We start from the raw sequence: 23,612 nt of genomic DNA, 5'->3' as shown, positions 1-23,612 counted from the left end.
GTCAATGGGAAGATTCTTGGTAGTGTGGTTGTGCAGAGGATCTTGGATCCATGTACACAGATCCCTGAAGGTTGCCACCCAGGTTGATAGTGCTGTTAAGAAGGCATACGGTGTGTTAGGTTTCATTGGTAGAGGGATTGAATTCCAGAGCTGCAATATTATGCTGCAACTATACAAAATGCTAGTGCGGCCACACTTGGAATATTGTGTACAGTTCTTGTCGCCATATTTCGGTTTGGATGTTGAAGCATTGGAAAAGGTGCAGAGGAAATTTACCAGTGTGTTGCCTGGTCTGGAAGGAAGGTCTTATGAGGAAAGGCTGAAAGATTTGGGTCTGTTCTCATTGAAAAGAAGAAGGCTAAGAGGGGATTTGATAGAGACATGCAAGATGATCAGAGGATTAGATAAGGTAGACAGTGAAAGTCTTTTTCCTAGGTAATGACGTCAGCTTGTATGAGGGGGCATAACTACAAATTGAGGGGTGATAGATTTAAGACAGATGTCAGAGGAAGGTTCTTTACTCAGAGAGTGGTATGGGCGTGGAATTCCCTACCTGCCAATGTAGTTAACTCAGCCACATTAGTGGCATTTAAACAATCCTTGGATAAGCACATGGATGATGATGGGATAGTGTAGGGGGCGAGCTGAGAATAGTCCACAGGTTGGCGCAATATCGAGGGCCGAAGGGCCTGTTCTGTGCTGTATTGTTCTATGTTCTAACAGAAAGAGAATCCATTCCAGTGTTGGAGTAAAATTTCAGTTCATAAGCTATTCGTAAGAATGTTTATTAAAAGGAGTGATTTAAGTTTGTTGCAAGTTGAGAGGACATCACCTAATAAGAAGAACAACTTTGGATCCTAGAACAAAATTTTACACATACAATGGGTCACCTGAAAATTGTTTAATATAAATGCTGTGAAGTTCTTACAGTGGCAGCTCTTCCAAATGATTCTACTACATTCTGCCATATCATGTACATATAGCATGGTAACTTTCAGAATTTGAACTGATTGTAACAAACAAACTGGACAGATAATTTCTTGCTAAAACAAACAGCTAATTGCATTCTTTAAAAAAAATGTATAAACACAATTCTAAGTCACCTCAAAATTAGTTTTTTCAAATTCAGCGATGGATGCAATGCGGTCATGGTCATTCTCCAGACAATGGTGTAAATCACGACACCACATTAGCTGTGAAATGGTCAATATGACCTGTGAATACATAAACAAAATTAATCAGGTTGCACCTTTTCTAATATTAGAATGGAAATTCTACAGTGGCCATAAAGAGAAACTCATATTTGTGCACTTCTTTATTATGACTCTCAGATATATTGTAGGATCATAGAATCTCTACAGTTGGCCCATCGAGTCTACGCTGACCCTCTGAAGAGCATCCTACCCAGGTCCACCACCCCTATCTTATCCTGTAACCCTGCATTTCTTATGACTAACCCTCCTAGCCCGCACATTCCTGGACACTATGGGCAATTTAGCATGGCCAATCCACCTAACCTGCACACCTATTAACCGAGGGGGGAAACCGGAGCACCTGGAGGAAACCCATACAGATGCAGTGAAAATATGCAAACTCTACCCAGACAGGTGCCCAAGGGTTGAATCAAGCCTGGGTTCCTGGTGCTGTGAGGTAGAGTGCTAACCATTGAGCTACTTGGAGGATCCTTCATTTTCAATTAATGATTTTGAAAACATTTTCATATAAGTAAATACATCAGACACTCTGCTGTTTGTGCACATTTAGGCAATGAGATGGACGACAAGTTGTTTTTGGTGGCATACTTCAATGACAAATGGTGACCAGGAAACCGGGAAACTCCTTGATTACGCCCTGTGTTGAGAAAACCCGTCATCCACGCTGCTCAAATGCAAACAAATAACACTACATTTTATACATGCAGGTATCTGCATTGAAGCCAGTCAACTCCTGCAACACCAATGCATATAGATTGTAGCACGAGCATACCAAAACGCTGCCATGAACACTCTACCATGACATCTTCAATGTTCATCACAGTGAACAAATCAAGCAGACATAGAGTTGTGGAGAAAGTGAAGACTGCAGATGCTGCAGATCAGAGTTGAAAATGCGTTGCTGGAAAAGCGCAGCAGGTCAGGCAGCATCCAAGGAACAGGAGAATTGACGTTTCGGGCATGAGTCCTTCTTCAGGAATCAGGACATTCAGGACATAGATTTGTGACCAACATGGGGACAAACTTCATGGGCCAGGCATGCTCAAACATAGCAGCATGACTCCCATGTCAGTTCTGGATTGGTCAAATCCGGGTGGTGACTTCTGGGCAACAAACTGAAAATAGATACAGCTCCAAGATGAGGTGAGGAATGAATTATTCTCAGAAGTGAAAGAAGAAAGTGTGAATATTTTGACAGGAAGAATAAGGAGGCTACATATTGTTTGGTTAAGGCCATTAGTGAGATAGAGAATAAAAAGAATCTAGCAACAAGAAATAAGTCACCATCATCACCATGTACACCCTCTGGGAAGGCTTGTCTTGGCTCTCAAATTTCTGCATGACTTTCCCATTACTATCCTAGTTTTTATTTTTTTTTGCTCTTCGCATCGGTAGATATTGTGTTTCCCAAATTATTGCACCTCAGAGTCACATAATCATGTAGCATGGAAACAGACCTATTGATCCAACCAATCCATGCTGACCATAATGCCAAACTAAACTACTCCCACCTGCCTGCTCCTGGCCCATAATCCTCCAAACATTTCTTATTCACGTATCCATGCAAATGTATTTTACACCTTGTTTAAATGTTCCCACATGCACCACTTTCTCAGACGTTCATTCCACACATGGATCACTCTCTATGTAAAACATTTCACCTCTTATGTCTTTTGTAAATCTCTTTCCTCTCACCGTAAAAATGTGCCCCCTAGTCTTGAAATTCCTCATCTTGGGGAAAAGACAACTGTTATGAACTCTATCTATACTCTCATTATTTTATAAATTTCTATCAGGTCATCTCTCAACTTTCTATGCTCCATTCAAAAAAGTCCTAGGCAAAAGTGAGGACTGCAGATGCTGGAAACCAGAGTTTAGATCAGAGTGTTGCTGGAAAAGCACAGCAGATCAGGCAGCCTCCAAGGAGCAGGAATATTGACGTTTCGGGCAAAAGCCCTTCATCGGGAATAGAGGCAGGAAGCCTACAGGATGGAGAGATAAATGGGGGGTAGTGGAGCTGGGGACATGGTAGCAAAGAGTACAATAGGTGAATGCAGGTGGGGATGGAGGTGATAGGTCGGAGGGGAGCGTGGAGTGGATAGGTGGGAAGGGAGATTGGCAGGTAGGACAGGTCATGGGGACAGTGCTGAGCTGGAAGGTTGGAACTGAGGTAAGGTGGGGGGAGGGGAAATGAGGAAACTGGTGAAGTCCACATTGATGCCCTGGGGTTGAAGTGTTCCGAGGCAAAAGATAAGGCGTTCTTCCTCCGGCGTCAGGTGGTGAGGGAGCAGCGGTGGAGGAGGCCCAGAACCTGCATGCCCTCAGCAGAGTGGGAGCGGAGTTGAAATGTTGGGCCACAGGACGGTGGGGTTGATTGGTGTGGGTGTCCCAGAAATGTTCCCTGAAGCGCTCTGCGAGGAGGCGTCGAGTCTCCCCAGTGAAGAGGCGACCACACCGGGAGTAACGGATACTATGAATGACATTGGTGGATGTGCAGGTGAAACAGTGGAAGGCTCCTTTGGGGCCTTGGATGGAGGTGAGGGAGGAGGTGTGGGCGCAGGCTTTGCAATTCCTGTGGTGGCAGGGGACGGTGACAGGATGGGAGGGTGGGTTGTTGGGGTGCGTGGACCTAACCAGGTAGTCACGGAGGGAACGGTCTTTGCGGAAAGCAGAAGGGTGGGAAATCTCTGATGGTGGGGTGCATTTGGCAGTGGCAGAAATGTCGGCAGATGATATGGTTTATGCGAAGGTTGGTAGAGTGCAAGGTGAGCACCGGGGCTTCTGTCCTTGTTATGGTTGGAGGGGTAGAGTTTGAGGGCGGAAGTGCAAGATGTGGATGAGATGCATTGGAGGGCATCTTCAATCACGTGAGAAGGGAAATTGCGGTCTCTGAAGAAGGAGGCCAACTGGTGTGTTTTGTGGTAGAACTGGTCCTCCCGGGAGCAGATACGAAAGAGGTGGAGGATTTGGGAATATGGGATGGCATTTTTGCAGGAGGTAGGCTGGGAAGAGGTATCATCCAGGTAGCTGTGGGAGCCGATGGGTTTGTAAAAAATATCAGTATCTGTCGTCATTAATGGAGATGGAGATTTGCAGGAAGGGGAGGGAGGTGTCAGAGATGGTCCAGGTGAATTTAAGGTAAGGGTGGAATGTGTTGATGAAATTAATGAACTACTCAACCTCCTTGCGAGAGCATGAGGTGGCACTGACGCAGTCATCAATGTTGCAGAGAAAGAGGTGGTGAGTGGTGCCGGTATAACTATGGAAGATGGACTGTTCTACGTAGCCAACAAAGATACAGGCATAGCTGGGGCCAATACGGGTGCCCATCGCTACCCCTTTGGTCTGGAGGAACTGCGAGGAACAGGGGGGTGAGGACCAGTGTAGAGGGATTGGATGTCCATGGTGAAGATGAGGTATTGGGGGCCAGGGAAACAGAAGTCTTGGAGGAGGTGGAGAGCGTGGGTGGTGTCTCGAGCGTATGTGGGGAGTTCCTGGACTAGGGGGGATAGGACAGTATTGAGGTAGGTGGAGATGAGTTCGGGTCCCTGCCCCAGCCCCGACCCTCAACGCCTCATTTTCACCATGGACATCCAATCCCTCTACACCTCCATCCGCCATGATCAGGGCCTCCAAGCCCTCTGTTTCTTCCTCTCCCTACATCCCCAACAGTACCCTTCCACAGACACACTTATTCGTTTAGCTGAACTGGTCCTCACCCTTAACAATTTCTCCTTCAAATCCTCCCACATCCGTAATTACACCGGCACCACTCCCACCTCTTCCTCCACTACACTGATGACTGCAACGGCGCCACCTCATGCTCCCATGAGGAGGTTGAGCAGTTCATCAACTTCACCAACACATTCCACCCCGACATTAAATTCACCTGGACCATCTCTGACACCTCCCTCCCCTTCCTGGACATCTCCATCTCCATTAATGACGACCAACTTGACACTGACATTTTTTACAAACCCACCGACTCTCACAGCTACCTGGATGACACCTCTTCCCACCCTACCTCCTGCAAAAATGCCATCCTGTATTCCCAATTCCTTCATCTCTGCTGTATCTGCTCCCAGGAGGACCAGTTCCACCACAGAACACACCAGATGGCTTCCTTCTTTAGAGATCATAATTTCCCTTCTCACGTGGTTGAAGATGCCCTCCAATGCATCTCATCCACATCCTTCACCCCCACCCTCAAACCCCACCCCTCCAACTGTAACAAGGACAGAACCACACACCCCCAGTCCTCACTTTCCACCCTACCAACCTTCGCATTAACCATATCATCTGCCAACATTTCCACCACCTCCAAACGGACCCTACCACCAGAGATATATTTCCCTCCCAACCTTTTCCACTTTCCGCAAAGACCGTTCCCTCCATGACTACCTGGTCACGTCCATGTTCCCCCCCCCCCCCCCCGCCAACAACCCACCCTCCCGTCCTGGCACCCTCCCCTGCCACCACAGGAATTGCAAAAACCTGTGCCCACACCACCTCCCTCACTTCCATCCAAGGCCCTAAAGGAGCCTTCTACATCCATAAAAGTTTCACCTGCACATCCACCAATGTCATTCATTGTATCCGTTGCTCCTGATGCAGTTTCCTCTACATTGGGGAGACTCAATGCCTCCTTGCAGAACGCTTCAGGGAATATCTCCGGGACACCCGCACCAATCAACCACACCGCCCTGTGACCCAACATTTCAACGGTCCCTCCCACTCTGCCGAGGACATGCAGGTCCTGGGCCTCCTCCGCCGCCGCTCCCTCACCACCTGATGCCTGGAAGAAGAAGATCTCATCTTTCACCTTGGAACACTTCAACCCCAGGACATCAATGTGGACTTCACCAGTTTCCTCATTTCCCCTCCCCACACCTTACTTCAGTTCCAACCTTCCAGCTCAGCGCTGGCCCCATGACCTGTCCTACCTGCCAATCTCCCTTCCCACCTATCCGCTCCACCCTCCCCTCAGACCTATCACCTCCACCCCACCCGCATTTACCATTGTACTCTTTGCTAACTTCTCCCACCGTTCTCTCTGACCTATCACCTCCATCCCCACCCCCATTCACCTATTGTACTCTTTGCAACTTTCACCCAGCTCCCCCCTCCATTTATCTCTCCACCCTGGAGACTTCCTGCCTCTTTCCTGATGAAGGGCTTTTGCCCGAAACATCAAGTTTTCTGCTCCTCAGATGCTGCCTGACGTGCTGTGCTCTTCCAGCAACAGTCTGATCTGAAAAAAGTCCCAGCCTATCCAGCCTTTCTTGAAACACAAACCTTCCATATCTAGCAACATTCTGGTAAACCTGTTCTGAATCCTCTACAGCTTGATAATATCCTTCCTATAACTGGGCAACCAGAACTGGACACAGTATTCCAGAAGAGGCTTTGCCAATGTTCTCTTCAACCTCAACATAACATCCTAACGCCTATACTCAAAGGACTGAGCAATGAAGGCGCGTGTGCCAAATGCCTTTTTAACCATTCTGTCTCTATGTAATGCAAACCTTAGAATTATGAACCTGCATGCCAAGGTCCCTCTGTTCTACAATACTATCCAAATTGTATAAGCCTACCCTTTTCTGTTGGACCAAAATGCATCATTTTTCAGCCCATTGATCCATTTGATTAAGATCCCTTTGTAATTTTAGAACACTTCTTCACTAAGTACGTTTCACCAATTTTGGTGTCATTACACACTTATTTACCATGCTTTCTATATCCTCATCCAAATTATTTAAAGAAATGACAAACTAAAGTGCACCCAGAACCGAGCCCTGTAGAACACCACTGGTCACAGGCCTCCAGTCTGAAAAACAACCCTCCACTATTCCTCTGTTTCCTGCCATTCAGCCAATTATGTATTCAATTGGCAAGCTCACCCTGAATCCCATGTGACCTAATTTTATTAATGCAGAACCTTGTCAAAGGCTTTACTAAAATCCAAATAAACAACGTCTACTGCTCTGCCATCATCAAGCTTTTTGATAACTTCTTCGAAAAACTCAAATCAAGTTTGAGCGACACAATTTTCCTTGCATAAAATCATGCTGACCATCCCAAATCAATTTTTGCCTCTCTAAATATCCACAAATCCTATCCTTTATAATTATTGTCAACAATTTACCCACAAATGAAGTCAGATTCACAGGTCTGTAGTTCCCTGGTTTCTCCTTATAACATTTCTTAAACAGAAATACCACATTAGCCACCCTCCAGTCATCAGGCACCTCACCAGTAGTTAAAGATGATGTAAATATTTCTAAATGGAGTCTCATAATTTCCTCCCTTACTTCTCACAACATTCTGGGATACATTAGATTAGATCCCAGAAATTTATCTATTTTTATATTCTCTAAGGTTCCCAAAACTTCATCTTCTGTAATGTGAACTGTTTCTAATGCATCAAAGTTTATTTCTCTGCATTCTCTAGACTCCGTTTCTCTCGCCACAGTTAAAACTGACACAAAATATTCATTTAGTATCTCTCCATCTCCTGGGGTTCATCACAAAATTCCTTGATCTTTAGAGGCCCTTCCCTCTCTCTAGTTACCCTCTTGCTCTTAATGAATTTGTAGAATATCTTTGGATTATCCTTACCTTTATCTGCCAATGCTATCTCATACCCACTCTTTGCCTTCCTGATTTATTTCTTAAAAATTCTCCTGCACTCTTTATATTGATTAAGAGATTCAATTGAACCAAGTTGTCTACATCTAAAATAAGATTCTCTTTTATTCTTGACTGGAACCTCAATATCTTTCTTCATCCTTTCCCTTCACTCTAAAAGGAACAAATGCCTCTGAACTCTTGTCATCACACTCGTGAATGCCTCCCACTTGTCAGATTTTTTTTAACCTGTGGATAGTCTACTCCAATCAACTTTTTAAAGTTCATGTCTCATAGCATTAAAATTTGCTTTACTCCAATTAAAAACTTTAACTTTTATTGAAGGCTTATTCTTTTCCGTAACCATTTTGAAATGAATAGAACTATGATCATTAAACCTAAAGTGTTCACCCTCTTTTACTTCAGACACGCGCCCTGCCTTATTGCCCAAAAGAAGGTCTCTAGAAGGAGCATCCACATATAGATAAAGAAAATTTTCTTGAAAACATTGGATAAATCCTTCACCATCCAAACCTTTAACATGCTGACAGTCCCAGTTAATGTTTGGAAAATTAAAATCACCCTTTATTACAGCTTTATTATACTTATATATATCTGAGATCTTATATATATAACAATATATATTGTTTCTCAATTTCTTTCTTATATTAGGGGGCATGTAGTACAATCCCATCAATGTGATCTTGCCTTTCTTATTTGTAATTGTCACTTATAATATATTTTCACTGGACGATTATTCAGAAATATTTTCAATAGTTACAACAGTAACATATTCCTTAATCAAAAACATCAGCCCCCCCTCTTTCCTTGCCTCCTTTTCTATCCTTCCTATAGCATCTAAAACCTGGAGCATTGAGATGCCAGTCTTGCCCATCTGTCAGCCAAGTTTCTGTAATAGTTGTGACGTCCCAATCCCATGTTCTTAAACATGCCCTGAGTTCATCAGCCTTACCTGGGAGACCTCTTACATTGAAATAAGTGCAATTTAATTTTCTCGTATTTTACTATCAATTTATAAATATTTCTTGGTGATTCTGAAATATACATCAGTTTGATTTCACTGACATTCACTTTCATTCAAAAGTTTACGCCTGCTGTTGCTCGTCTGTCTGTTATCCAGGCACACAAATTATTAGAATTAGCAATTTATATAATAAGGCCATTTTAAAAAATCATGCACAGAGGTTTGTTTTTATATAGTCAATACTTTCTCTGCTCTTCACGTGTACAGGTCCTTGGTTGGCTTACACTTAGGGAATTGTGCACAGTTCACAATCATAAAATCAAACAAGAATACCTGAGAAGTGAAAAAAAAATGAAGGGATATATTACTTATAGTGAAGAATAAATTACTGCAGAGATGACGAGTAGTGTGAATGCTGCATGAAGGATAAGATGGTGTCAAATGATGTGCTTTGTAGAAGGATGTTAAAGAAGGACTTATCAGATTTTGTGCACTGCACCACTACATCACAAACCTGAAACACCTGGAAGCTCCTGCAAATGGATGGGAGAGTACTTGTTTGATAAGCTTTATTGGAAGGTGGGCAGGTAAAATGGCATCAACTATTGTTACCCTATTTGAACGTGGAGTAAATACATTTCCAACCACACCTGGAAAATACAAGAAAGCCAAAGAACTTTCAGAAAATCAAAACAAAGAAGTGTGGATACTGAAAATCTGAATCAAAAACAATAAATAGCTGGAGAAACTCAGGTCTGAGTTTCTCCAGCTATTTATTGTTTTTGATTCAGATTTCCAGAACTCAGGTCTGAGTTTCTACAGCAATTTCTATTTTTGTTTACTTTCAAAAAAGAATTTAATTGCTGTACCTCATAAGTGACAGCGCTCTCTTTCTCAGTCACCTCAATCTATGCCTTCTTTGCGGCAGCAGAGTGTTTCATGGACCTATATATGGGGAACAACACATCTGTTTGTGGGCCTCACAGCACCAGTCATTGCCTCCAGCCAGGTATCACAGACCTTGCCAGCTATATTCCCTTTATTCCAAGACATTGTATAAATTTCTGATAATGCTTCACACTTAAATGTATGCCCATCCCAGCCCTCTCTCAGATAAGTAATATTTGCAAATGAATCTGCAAATTAAAATTTAGTTTCACATCACAAAATAAGACATCGACCTAGATGGCAAACAATTGGACACCTTGCTGAGCACTCACACGTTGAAGTGACAGGAGAGTCCTTCCTCTCTCTGACTTCTGATTACCCTCTTTAGAAGGCAGATACATTTTCTCTAGAAATTGAGTAACAGAGATGTTTGCACACTTAGGCATTTGAATTGATCACAAAGATCAATTTTTAAAATGTGGCCATTAAAACATGTCACATTGCAAGTCTCTGCTTACTACCACCTTCCAGACTCATGGTTAAAATCAGGGCCCTACTGTATTGGTAAACAAGAAAGTGCAAAAGTGCGCATGATCCATTAGATGCATGGAACAAATTCACCAAAGCACTTGATAAACCCCAACCACTTCCATCTAGAAGGACAAAGGTAGCAAGTACATGGGAACACCATCACTTGCAAATTCCTGTCCAAGCCACTTACCATCCTGAATTGATGTACATATACCAAAGGGACTGTAGCAGTTCAAGAAGACAGCCAGCACCACCATATCAAGGGCAACTAGAAATGAGCAATTAATGCTGGTCCAGCCCAAACCTACTTCTCAGAACTAAAGAAAAAATGTCTGACATTGCATCTCTACTGACATAACCCTTAATTTGCTAGTTCACTTTAACTTTAGCCCCCCTCAGGGGCTCGAGTTCTCCAATGAAGGATTGAAAAAATCAGTGTGAACCAGTATTAATGTGAGTGCCAACAATCCAGACTGAATGACCCAAGTGCAATGCAAGAGAAAAAAAAATGGTCTCACAAGTGGCCAAGGTCAACAAAAGTATCTTCACTTCATATTCTGCTAACTGCGCAACTAGTCATAAGCATTGCTCCACTCACCACACTCCCTTCACGTGCTTATCAGCAAACTCCATCAAATATCACCAGGCACTCATCACTGCTGCCAATTTTCCATTCATCTCACAGCTTATAATCAGTGCAAAATAATGTGCAAGCAAACACATCTCTTAAGCACTTCACACCACATTCAATGATACACTTTTCTTTTGCAGGACAAAGTTGCTCTTAATAGGCAGCAAGTAACCTCCATAAAGGAGAAGGCAGTGGACAACATGAACATCATCACTGAGGCAGCAACCATCAAGATGACAGCATAATCTAATCCAATTCCTCAAATTCTACTTGATCTTAATTTCGTATTTTGTTATGATTTACAACATGTAGACGATGTTACAATACATCCTTCTTCCCTTTCCCTCACTGCAAACCAGCCTTTGTGCCACTGTACTTCCAGATACCCAACACTGGACCAGGTAATGATGCAACCGATTGAAGACCAACATGAAGGAGATACTGATAAAGAAGAAACAATGAATTAGTTTAACACCCGCAACTACCAAATCAGATATCAATATTGTTCATGTGCTACTCTCTAAAGTACATGTAATGGCTGCATATGGTGAGCCATTAGGCATCAATGAGCTACAATAAGGTCTGGAGTAAGGGATCACATGGATACCAGCTTCTAGAGGGTGAGGTCAGACACAAAGTCTGTTGGAAAAGACTTAGATTAGATTGGCATTTGAAAGAAATTTTTAATAACTTTCAAAATACCTGAGAAGGATGTCCAGATACCACCCACTGGACTCTTGGCTGAGTTTGATAATCACCAATCGAAACTTTACATAAACGTCGAAGTGATGAGAACATAGCTTCCTCGACCTTTCCAAGCCAATCTTCTACATTTCCTCTTGCCTTAAGTCCCTTTCCCAAACTGACCTGTAATGCAGAAACAAAATGTTATTTAACGCAACGGTGATTATAATAATAAAAGAAAGTCAAGCAGGGCCCTTTGGTTTTTATAAATTGATTTATTATGGCATCTCACTCATTTTAAAGCACAATTCTGTTTAATTAACTTTATTTATTTCAGATCAAAACTTTATAAAGGATTAGCATTTTCTCACTTTTCCAGTTTGAATATTTCCATGATATTTGGAGTTCTCCAGAAAGAAATCTATTTTCCAACTTAGTTATTTAAGACAAGGTGTTAATGTTATACCTACACCCAAATTTCCTACTTCACTATCAAAAAGCAAATTATCTCTGTTCATTGCAATGTCAGCATTGCAAGGGATTTGGTTAGCTCAGATAGCTGGTTTATGATGCAGAGTGATACCAGTTTGATTTCTATACCAGCTGGGGTGACCATGAAGGTCCCAGCTTCTCAACTTCTCTCCTCACCTGAGGAATGGTGACCATCAGGTTAAACAACAACCAGACATCTCTCTCAAATAAGGGAGCAGCTCAATGGAACGATATTAGCTTTACTTTTTAGTAGTTTGCAAAGAGATGAAGAGGTAAGCTTGAATCTACCACATTGTGGCACTGTGTCATACATAAAGCTTTAATGCACACTGATAAACCTGTCAAAAGTCAATCTAATGAAATTCTAAAATGACTTTCAGAGTGCCAGCTACTCCAACAAAAGAATCTTCACCTTTTCTCCTTCAGGAGAGAGCATTGCCAAGATATCATTGGTGTACAGCTTCTCAGGTTCTCCCTCAACTGTTTTCTCTTCAGTCTGGGAAGCCAGTGCAAATTCCAGTTTTGCAATTGCATCAAAGCATTTCCGCAGATGTGGCTGGACAGCCTGTGGGTTACGGGTCTGAGCTAGAATCTCCAATAGCTCATCATTGGATAGGAAGTAGAACCTAACATTCAGAGAGACGGGAATCAGATATTAATTTATCAAATAATTAGTATCAAGCACATTCTTTGTAAAATTTTTAGAACGGTCACCACTTGGATAAAATATTGGACCCACTCCCAAATAGGAGGGAAGTTCACCTCAAAAAGAAGAGCTGTCATGGAGATCCAGTGAGACTTACTTCAGGGTTCAAAATACATGAGCTGCAGGACAAAGTTGCCCTCAAAAGCTCCCAGACTCAGAAATGAGGTGACTAAGACCAACATAGACATGCAGAAGGCTGGAAGAATACAGCAAGCCAGACAGCATCAGTGGAGAAGTTGACGTTTTGGCTGTAACCCTTCTTCATGACTAGTACCAATAGTAACCTGCATTTTTGATTCACTCCTTCATCCTGGTTTTGCATTCAAGCAAAACTTTTCAGCTTTTCTGGTAGAGACTGGCAGAGGTCCCATTAATGACTATTACTTATGCTTTGTGCCATCCTTGGTTGAATGCATTCACGACTTACCACTAGGGAGGCAGAGCATAAAATATGTCTTATTGAAAGTTGCAAAGACACTAATGTCTGCCTGAAATGCAGGTCGCCGGTGGCTTTTTTCAATGCCGATAATGCTATTGTGGGTGAATGTTTACCTCAGATGTGTGCACTGCCTGCTGTGTAGGACACCTACAAAACCGACAAGTCATCATCAATTTAGGTGAATTTAAAAAATATTTTCAGACAATTCTATTTTGCAGACTTGGATTTGGAACATTTTATGTATAAACTTGCATAATTCTTGAAGTGGAAGGAAAATAATTGGGCTACAAACAAAACTAATATCAGAGAGAGATTGTTGTAAGTTGATTTAGCAGTAAAGCCAAAGAAGAGATATTGCATGCAACAACATTTAATAGGAATACCAGCAGGGCTGAGGTTTTTGCACACAGTTGTGAAGTTGTTGGTACATCAACTTCTTGTTGCTTCTATTAGCAAAACAATGGTGATCAAGAAGCTGAAAGTTAATCCAAAGTCAGAGAATAATACTGTCAACAAACAGCATGTGTATGAGGTTGGAAGATGCTAAGCAGAGAGTCTTGAAGCATCAGTGTCAGCTTTCTGAATGCAAGAGGAGAAAGCATTACAGAACTGACAGCACAGCTATGCAAAGGAGAGGAGTGTTTAAACCGAGGAGATGAATTTCCAGGTTGATGGAGGAAACAAACATTAACTAGTACAAATTAGCAACTGTCAGCAGGGATAGGCCAACAAATGAAGCGTAAAAAAAAATGTTTCTCCCATGCACCCTCTGTCGACAACTTATCAAGCAGCACTGACACCATCTTAGGAATGGTTTATCTCTTTGCCTCAAGTTGGCACGACAGAATCATGGAATAATGGAAAAAAAGTGTTGAAAAGCAAATTAGTTTTATTTGATTCAGAAACTAAAAAAATGTCTTCTGCTTTCATCAGTAATGTAGAACAAAGTAAACCAGTATACTAATAATACAAACCTGGGGAAAATCACCCGCTTAGATTCAAGATAAGCCTCCAGACATTTCAAAATTTGATCCAATAATGCATTGTTATTCAAGAAAATGTCCAACAAACCTAAAACATAAAATTGAAATTGTACATGATAAACATACATAAATTGAAGATGCAGAAATAAACAGACTTACTGAACAGGTCAAGCAGTCTTTGCAGAGAGGATAGGCCTGCTCCATGCTGTTATACATTAAGGGAAGATTAAGTGTTACACACTGGGAGAAGAGAACAGTGTACAGAGGAGAAGTATGGAGTCCTGAAAGTTGTGTCTATACCTACTCCCAACAGTAAAAGATTTCCGTAACTTGCCAAAGAATATTGGTGTGGCATTCTTGTGTATTTTTGCAGTTTTGCCATCACAACTTTTTTCCCAAAAACACAATTCGGCAGAAACACAGCTAGTCCGGCAGCATCTGTGGAGAGAATTGTCTCCAGCCCTAACATTTACTTTGCCTCCACAATTCCAAAGTTTAAAAGTTATAGTCCGACAGGTTTATTTGTAAGTACGAGCTTTCAGAGTGCTCCTCCTTCATCAGGTAGCTGTGGAGCAGGATCACAAGAAAGAATTTATAGCAAAAGATCAGTGTCATACAACTGAAACGATATATTGAACAAACCTAGATTGCTGTTTAAGTCTTTCATCTTTTAAAATGGGTTGCAGGTTTCAGTTCATTAATATGAAAATTTCAGAATTTCTTTTAGTCACATTCTCGAGATAACTGAAGGTGACATCTCAGTTCAGACAATGTATTAAAGGTGTGAGGTGAGAGTCTGTCTGTATCCCAATCTTAGAGTCACAGAGAAGTACAGCACGGAAATAGACCCTTCAGTCCACCTTGTCCATGCCGACCAGATATCCTAACCTAATCTAATCCCATTTGCCAGCATTTGGCCCATATCCCTCTAAACTCTTCCTATTCTTTTGCCCATCCAGATGCTTTTTAAATGCTGCGGTTGTGCCAGCCTCCACAACTTCATCTGGCAGTTCATTTCATACACGCATCACCCTCTGCGTGAAAATGTTGCCCCACAGGTCCCTTTTAAATTATTTACCTCTCACTCTAATCCTATACCCTCTATATATATATATATATATATATATATTTCTTAACCTGTGATTTTATAAACCTCTATAAAATCACCCCTCAGCCTCCAAAACCCCAGGGAAAACAGCCCCAGCCTATTCAGCCTCTCCCAATAGCTCAGATCCTCCAACCCTGGTAACATCCTTGTAAGTCTTTTCTGAACCCTTCCAACTTTCACAACATCCTTCCGATGGAAGGAGACCAGAAGTGTACACAATATTCCAAAAGTGGCCTAACCAACATCTTATACAACCACAATATAACTGCCCAACTCCTATACAGTGCTCTGACCAATAAAGGAAAACATTCTAAACATCTTCTTCACTATCCTATCTACCTGCAACTTTACTTTCAAGGAACAATGAACCTGCAATCCAAGGTCGCTTTGTTCATCAACATTCCCATGACTTTATCATTAAGTGTATAAGTCCTGCTAAGATTGGCTTTTCCAAAATGCACCACCACTCATTTATCTAATTTTGGTGTCAACTGCAAACTTACTAACTGTACCTCTTATGCTCGCATCCAAATCATTTATGTAAATGAGAAAAAGTAGAGGGCCCAGCACCGATCCTTGTGGCACTCCACTGGTCACAGGCCTCCAGTCAGAAAAACAATCCTCCACCACCACCCTCTGTCTTCTACCTTTGAGCCAGTCCTGTATCCAAATGGCTAGTTCTCCCTGCATTCCATGAGATCTAAGCAAGCTAACCAGTCTCCCATGGGGAACCTAGCCGAACGCCTTACTGCGTTCCCTGTAGGTCACGTCCACTGCTCTGCCTCATCAATCCTCTTTGTTACTTCTTCAAAAAACTCAATCAAGTTCGTGAGACTTTATTTCCCATGCACAAAGCCATGTTGACTATCCCTAATCAGTTCTTGCCTTTCCAGATACATGTAAATCCTTGTCCCTCAAGATTCCCTCCAACAACTTGCCCACCACGAACATCAGGCTCACCAGTCTATAGCTCTCTAGTTTTTTCTTACCACCTTTCTTAAGTAGTGGCATTACGTTACCCAACCTCTAGTCCATGGCACCTCACCAGGACTATCGACGATACAAACATCTCAATCAGGGCCCATAATCACTTCCTTAGCTTCCCACAGAGATTTGCGATACACCTGATCAGGTCCTGAGGATTTATCCATTTCTATGCATTTCAAGACATCGAGCACCACCTCCTCTGTAATACGGACAGTTTTCAAGATGTCACCATCTATTTTCCCACATTTTATATCTTCCATGTCCTTTTCCACAGTAAACACTGATAAAAAAAACTAATTTAGTATCTCCCCATGTCCTGCAGCTCCATACATAGGCTGCCTTGCTGATCTTTGAGGGGCCCTATTCTCTCCCAAATTATTCTTTGTCCTTAATGTATTTATAAAAACTCTTTGGATTCTCCTTAACTCTATTTGTCAAAGCTATCTCATGATCCCTTTTTGCCCTCCTGATTTCTCTCTTAAATATACTCCTACTGCCTTTATACTCCAAGGATTCTCTTGATCTCTCCTGTCTATTCCTGACATATGGTTCCTTCTTTTTCTTTACCAAAACTTCAATTTCTCTAGGCATTCAGCATTCCCTACACCTACCAGCCTTTCCTTTCACCTGAACAGGAATATACTGTCTCTGGACACTAATTATCTCATTTTTGAATGCTTCCCATTTTCCAGCCGTCCCTTTACGTGCAAATATCTGCCCCCAATCAACGTTTCAAAGTTCTTGCTTAATACTGTCAAAATTTGAGTGAGACTGGTTCTTTTTCCAAAGTAGGAGTTTATAAAATGCTACATGGATTGACTGCCTGCAAATTGTGTGCTTTTTCAGAAAAATAAATGTATCTGCAAATACAATTCTGCATATGCAAATTCATCCCATAGACTCGTGTGTGTGTGTGTGTGTGTGTGTGTATGTGAGAAGAGAGAGAGAGACACACACACAGAGTATGAATGTGTGCATGTGTGAGAGTGCATGTGAGAGAGTGTGTGTTTGCATGTGTGTGTGCTTGGAAGAGTGTGATGGAGTATAAGTCTGTGAAAGAATGTGTGTATGGGTGTGAAAGACTTAACAGCAATCGAGGTTTGTTCAATTTATTGTTTCAGTTGCATGACACTGTGATCTTTTGCTATAAATTCCATGCCTTACGATCCTGCTTCACACTACCTGGTGAAGGAGCAGCGTTCCGAAAGCTCGCACATCCAAATAAACCTGTTGGATTATAACCTGGTGTTGTGTGATTTTTTACTTTGTCCATCCCAGTCCAACATCAGCACCTCCACACCATCTCTATAATTTCAGTGTAATTCCCTAACTTACCCTTCCCAAATATCACTCAATGTTGCCATTAAAAATAAAAGTCTTCAATGCAACTGTCAAGCTGTCAAAACATTTAGATTTCCTGTCCTTTATTTGTTAAAAAAAAAACAGCAGGGTCTATGATTACGGTTGATTACTGCTATAAGGGATAAATCATTTGAAGGAAGTTAACACAGTGAATTGTTTTTATCCATCACTTTTTTATATTGTAAATCAATCAATAGATACTTTAAGAACTTAATTTAATCTCTCCATGGGTCCTGAGGTCCTGCTCATGATAGATTTGGGCCAAGTGCTGTGAAGAATGTAAAGGTGAAGGGTATTGGCATGGGATCTTAGAATGTGAATTCATACGATGTTGACAGAGGGCCTATAAGAAGCCATGTAGGAGTGTAGGAGTACGAGGTGGCATAGGTTTGAATGTATAAGACACGGGAGTGTGTGTGTTTGAAAGGGTGGTGTGAGGAACGAGGGCTCTTTTATGTTCTCTTCTTTCTTTTAAAGATGCCAAGGTAAGCCAGATGAGCCTTTCCCATAGCCTCTGTACCCAGTGGCCACTGATGGCGTGTCTTTGCAGGGTTGGTAGACCTGACACCCATTGAATTCTATTCTCACCTTGCTGAATGAAAATGGAATCATTCCAGGGCACTTGTCAGTGGATTAAGCTTGTGAAACCAGGAATTTTCCCAAAACCTTTCCTCTAACTGGGAGAAAACACTTGACACCTAGGTATCAGACTCATGGGTACTCCACAAAGTTTGCTGTAGGAAGAAGGTTGGCAAAAACATACACATCTGTTTTCTATTGGTGAGTTGCTACTGACCCACAGGGAATTACTGAGCCTCGCATATGCCCCCACACCAAAGCATCCTTCAATCATCTATTATTCATGCTCACTATAATCTTCTCACCCTATTTTTTGTGATCCTGGATCCTTCCTTTCATCACCAATTGACTTGTCCTTCTGTTGTCCTTGACTCACCTAGAGATGATGATAACCTGTCTACTTTCAAGCTGGACTGTTCTCCATCATTCCCGAACAGTAACAGGATTTGCAGGCTATGATAAATGTCACAAAACAAACACTTCCAGACCTCCAGCCTGGACAGTTGGTTCAGATTTGAGATCAACTCATTATGGAGAAATGTGCAACAGACACAACCCTTACTCAATTTGGAAATAGTATAGTGTGACAGAACAGATCTGCCTCAACTCTTATAGAGAGGCAACCTTCTACCCAGTTGAAGTAGTTATCTACACAGTAAAACAGATCTGTGAGATTGTGTTTATTTAACCTTCATCCAGATGATGGTTGATTACTGAACTAAAGTCATCTGTTAATTCTCCTTCTGCTCAGCAGAGTTCAAGATCTCTCTCAGAGGACTGAAGTTCCTAATCTCTTCCAAAAAGGAGCTGAGAACAAATTCTGGTTGAATATGAAACTACAATGGAGAAAGTGAGGACTGCAGATGCTGGAGATCAGAGCTAAAAATCTGTTGCAAGAAAAGCACAGCAGGTCAGGCAGCATCCAAGGCATGAGCCCTTCTTCAGGAATGAGGAAAGTGCTCATGCCCGAAACGTCGATTCTCCTGCTCCTTGGATGCTGCCTGACCTGCTGCGCTTTTCCTGCAACACATTTTCAGCTGTAAAACTACAATGGCAGTTACTCCTCAATAAAAGAAATTGAAATCAGAGATTCAGAAGTGAGATGTACGATGTTAGTCTGATTGTGATTTTTTAATGAGACAATGTACAACATCACAATGTGATGCACCATTATATGTTCTTGTTCTCTCTTGCAACCTCATTGCAAGATCAAACCACAGGACAATTACTCTTGAAAATTTCACAGGAAAATAAAGTCAATGCTTCTTTTACTTCAGTAGACACTAAATGTTGTTGAGCAGCACAACAGGCTTAAAAATATTATTGTTACAGCTCTAATTTCATGATAATCTACACATCAATAGTTTATATCCTTAAATAACTAGATTAGATTAGAATAAATTAGAATCTCACCATTAATAGTCTTTTATAGCTTGTCAGATATTACTGTTATAATTATCAACAAAAAAAAAGATTTGTAGTTTTGCTAAATTATTTAAAACAAGAACAATACTAAAAATTAAGACTAAAAAGAGAGCAAAATGTTGTAAACACTCAACTAGTCTGGCGTAAACAAACAAAATAAAACCAAAGTGCTGTAGAGTCAGTTCCAAAGAAGAGAGATACCAGACTCAATGTCGAGTCCAATAATTTTAAGGTCTGAGCACCTTCTCGCATGTCTTTACCTCCACCCCCACATAACAGACCTTATTGTCACATGGGCTGCTACCACAAACAACCCATTGTCAGCCATTCATTCCCACAGGCTGACCTTAACCCATTCCCTTGTCTGTCCAACTATTTTTCCTTATCTCTGGACTCCATCCCCATAAATTGTTTACTCATTCCCCTACCCTGGCCCTTCTCTAACAAATATACCAACTTTTTCCTAGTTACAATCATTTCTGAAGGGTCACTGGACCCGAAACATTAACTCGGCTTTCTCTCTTCAGGTGTTGCCAGACTTGTAAGAGCAGCTTTTCCAGCAATTTCGGATTTTGTTTCCGATTTCCAGCATCTGCAGTTCTTTTTTTGGTCAAAATGTTAATTCTATTCTGACTCCACAAATGCTGGCAGACCTACTGGATTTCTTCGGCATCTTCAGTTTGTACTACTAAAGGAAAGATCATCAACTTCAAATGTTAACTATATTCCTGTCTCTACAAATGCTGCCTGAATTGTTGAATAGTTCCACTATATTTTTTTGAAGATTGCACAATCTGAACCTGATTGTGGATTCCAATGAATACACTGTTTCCAATGATAACATCCATCTTAGAAATTAGCAAAGCAGCAAATCAATCAGGGATAGGCTGTGCTAATATTTCAGCCAGAATGGTCTAATATGTCAGTTGCCAAAATGCAACAGCTTGCTAAACAGCAATGCCCTTGTTTCATACAACTGACTGGAGGAGTATGAAAACTATTAATATTCACGTATTTCATATACCAGGTTGGGTAGCTGCTCTCAGAGCATTGGGTAGGCGATTTACTTTTCGCATGACTTCCTTCCAGGATTTATCTACTTGAGTGAACATCCTTGCCTCTGCAGGCAACTGGCGTTGAATGTCTGGAGCACAGAAGATACTCTCCAGGTACAACCAGTTTCGCTGGCACGTCATCCATTGCTCCTGTCATAGCAGAAAAAGTAACACTATTAAATCTTTTAGTCATGCCTACTTCATAAAGTAAATTCTTAGCATCATCCACCAGAGATTCTGACTAGTCGTTTTAAGTAAAAGTCAGAGTATGAAATATCTAATCCAGGTGGAATGATTCTGGTTCCTTTATTCTCTTTTAACAGGGGAATTGTAATTTGAAGTACTGAAGGATTTCACTTCAAAAGCTCATGAAATGTGACAGATTTGAACTGTCCTTATCAACAATTAACAAAGGGTCAGTTAGACTCCAAACGTCAGCTCTTTTCTCTCCTTACAGATGCTGCCAGACTTGCTGAGATTTTCCAGCATTTTCTCTTTTGGTTGGAGTTAGTGACAACTTACTGGACAAGCAAGTTGCCATGAATGTCAGAGCAATATTCATTGGCAACTCATCAACCACAGTGATAGAATCATCTTACCAACACAGGGAAAATGGTGCCATAGAGGAAACGTCAATAGACAATAGGTGCAGGAGTAGGCCATTCTGCCCTTCGAGCCTGCACCACCATTCATTATGATCATGGCTGATCATCCTCAGCCATGTCATCATGCTACTAATGCACAAGCTCAGACTGACACCATGGGAACATGGGTTTAAATCCCAAAAAGCAGCTGACACAATAGCTAGTCTAAGTAATTCTAGTGATCATAAAATAATCACTGATTATCATTTAAAAATTGGCTTGTAAATATCCTTTACTGAAGGTTATCTGGTCTATTTGGTGACACCAGATGCACAGCAACATGGCAATAATTGCCAAGTAAACCACTTAGTTCAAGGGCAGTTAGGGATAAGCAGCAAATACTGATCTAGTCAGTGATTCTCACTCCTGTGAAATAATACATTCTGGTAGAGCATTTTATATAAGAATGATGTTGAACTATTCATTTTCTGGGGCATAGTTGGAGTAAGGAGCATGATATGCCTTTTGCATGTTGTCAAAATGCCTCTTAAAAAATGATTGATTTCTTTATGTCATTAAAATTAGATCTTCTGGATAAGCTAGAAATAAAAATAGTAAAAGCTGAATATAGTCAGCAAGTCATGCAGCATCGACAAAGAGAGAAAAAGAGGTCAATTACCTAAGTAACCCCAGCATTTTATCTTTTTTCAATACTTTGCTTCTGTCTTTTGGATGACTTTTGAGTTTGAAATTCCTGATCATCACAGTGGGATGGATAACCAGTTCATTACTCATGCGAAGCACAAGATTAACACAGAGGAAATTCAGTATTTCTGAGCGGCTCTTACAAATAAGATTCAAAACCATGATATATTATAATAACACAATGAGGTCAGTTGCACCATCTTCCTCAAAGTGAATCAATTTATAATATGACTTAATGTGTGATTCTTGCACAGTTCAAGTTCTAGAATTCTCTTTGCCCTTTTTTTTCTTGTGACAGCATAAAAATAGATAGAGAACAACATAGCATGCTGAATTTGAGGCTGTGATATTAAGCAGAAGATTACATAATTTAATGGCAGCTACGTTCAGAGATTCAGCTTATGCTCTAGGGACAAGAGTTTGAATCCCACCATGTTAAAACTATAATTCTGGAATTAAGATCAAGTCTTATACTGACCATAGCCCATTGTTGACAATTGCAAGATTATACCCATACAATTCATTAATTTCCTTTCAGGAAGGAAATCTGCCTTCTTTATTTTCTTGGGCCTACGTGTGTGTCCAGATTCAAAACAATGACTCCTGATATTCTCTGAATGCCCCTGCAAGCCACTCAATTATAATGAACCCCCTAAAAAGCCTAAAGAAATGAATGAAAATGGATGGACTATCCTACATTGACTTATGGGCTAGAAATGACAATGGCAAATACAGGTCTCTTGAACCTCTAAAGTCCTCCTTTCTAACTACTAAAATAAAGCAATAAACAACACGGTGGGTGGCACGGTAGCACAGTGGTTAGCACTGCTGCCTCACAGTGCCTGAGACCTGGGTTCAATTCCCGCCTCAGGCACCTGACTGTGTGGAATTTGCACATTCTCCCCGTGTCTGTGGGTTTCCTCTGGGTGCTCCAGTTTCCTCCCACCGTCCAAAGATGTGCAGGTCAGGTGAATTGGCCATGCTAAATTGCCTGTAGTGTTAGGTAAGGGGTAAATGTAGGGGTATGGGTGGGTTGCGCTTTGGCGGGTCGGTGTGAACTTGTTGGGCCGAAGGGCCTGTTTCCACACTGTAATGTAATCTAATCTATTTAGTGGGCGGCACGGTGGCACAGTGGTTAGCACTGCTACCTCACAGTGCCAGAGACCTGGGTTCAATTCCCGCCTCAGGCAACTGTCTATGTGGAGTTTGCACATTCTCCCCGTGTCTGCGTGGATTTCCTCCGGGTGCTCCGGTTTCCTCCCACAGTCCAAAAATGTGCAGGTTAGGTGAATTGGCCATGCTGAATTGCCCGTAGTGTTAGGGGTAAATGTAGGGGTATGGGTGGGCTGCGCTTCGGTGGGTCAGTGTGGACTTGTTGGGCCGAAGGGCCTGTTTCCACACTGTAAGTAATCTAATCTAAACAAACACTGAAAGTCTGAAACAAAAATAGAAATTGCGAGAGAAACTCAGCCAGTCTTGCAGCATCGGTGGAGAGGAAGCTCTCGCGCCACAGAAGCCACTAGACCTGTTGAGTTTCTCCAGCAATTATTTTTTCTCTCTTTTCTAACATTTAGGTGTTCAGGCCAAATTTGGGTGAGCTAACCACAGACGACTTAGGCAATAGCCT

General features: G+C 41.6%; 1 protein-coding gene across 1 annotated transcript in view; it reads right to left on the bottom strand.

Annotated features, from left to right (window-relative positions):
* dnah6 (dynein, axonemal, heavy chain 6) overlaps window positions 1-23,612 on the bottom strand; it is a 310,227-nt gene that overhangs the window by 211,190 nt on the left and 75,425 nt on the right. Inside the window, exons 23-27 of the mRNA XM_072587520.1 lie at window positions 20,666-20,846; window positions 14,172-14,268; window positions 12,465-12,678; window positions 11,579-11,743; window positions 1,104-1,214 (exon numbers count right to left, since the gene is read on the bottom strand). Of these exons, the coding sequence (XP_072443621.1) occupies window positions 1,104-1,214; window positions 11,579-11,743; window positions 12,465-12,678; window positions 14,172-14,268; window positions 20,666-20,846 (768 nt within the window). The remainder of the gene's footprint in view (window positions 1-1,103; window positions 1,215-11,578; window positions 11,744-12,464; window positions 12,679-14,171; window positions 14,269-20,665; window positions 20,847-23,612) is intronic.

The sequence above is a fragment of the Chiloscyllium punctatum genome, chromosome 2 (assembly GCF_047496795.1).
Source record: "Chiloscyllium punctatum isolate Juve2018m chromosome 2, sChiPun1.3, whole genome shotgun sequence".
NCBI classification, from domain to species: domain Eukaryota; kingdom Metazoa; phylum Chordata; class Chondrichthyes; order Orectolobiformes; family Hemiscylliidae; genus Chiloscyllium; species Chiloscyllium punctatum.
Note: the sequence above shows the minus strand (reverse complement) of the source record. Positions and strands in the feature narration are given on the sequence as shown.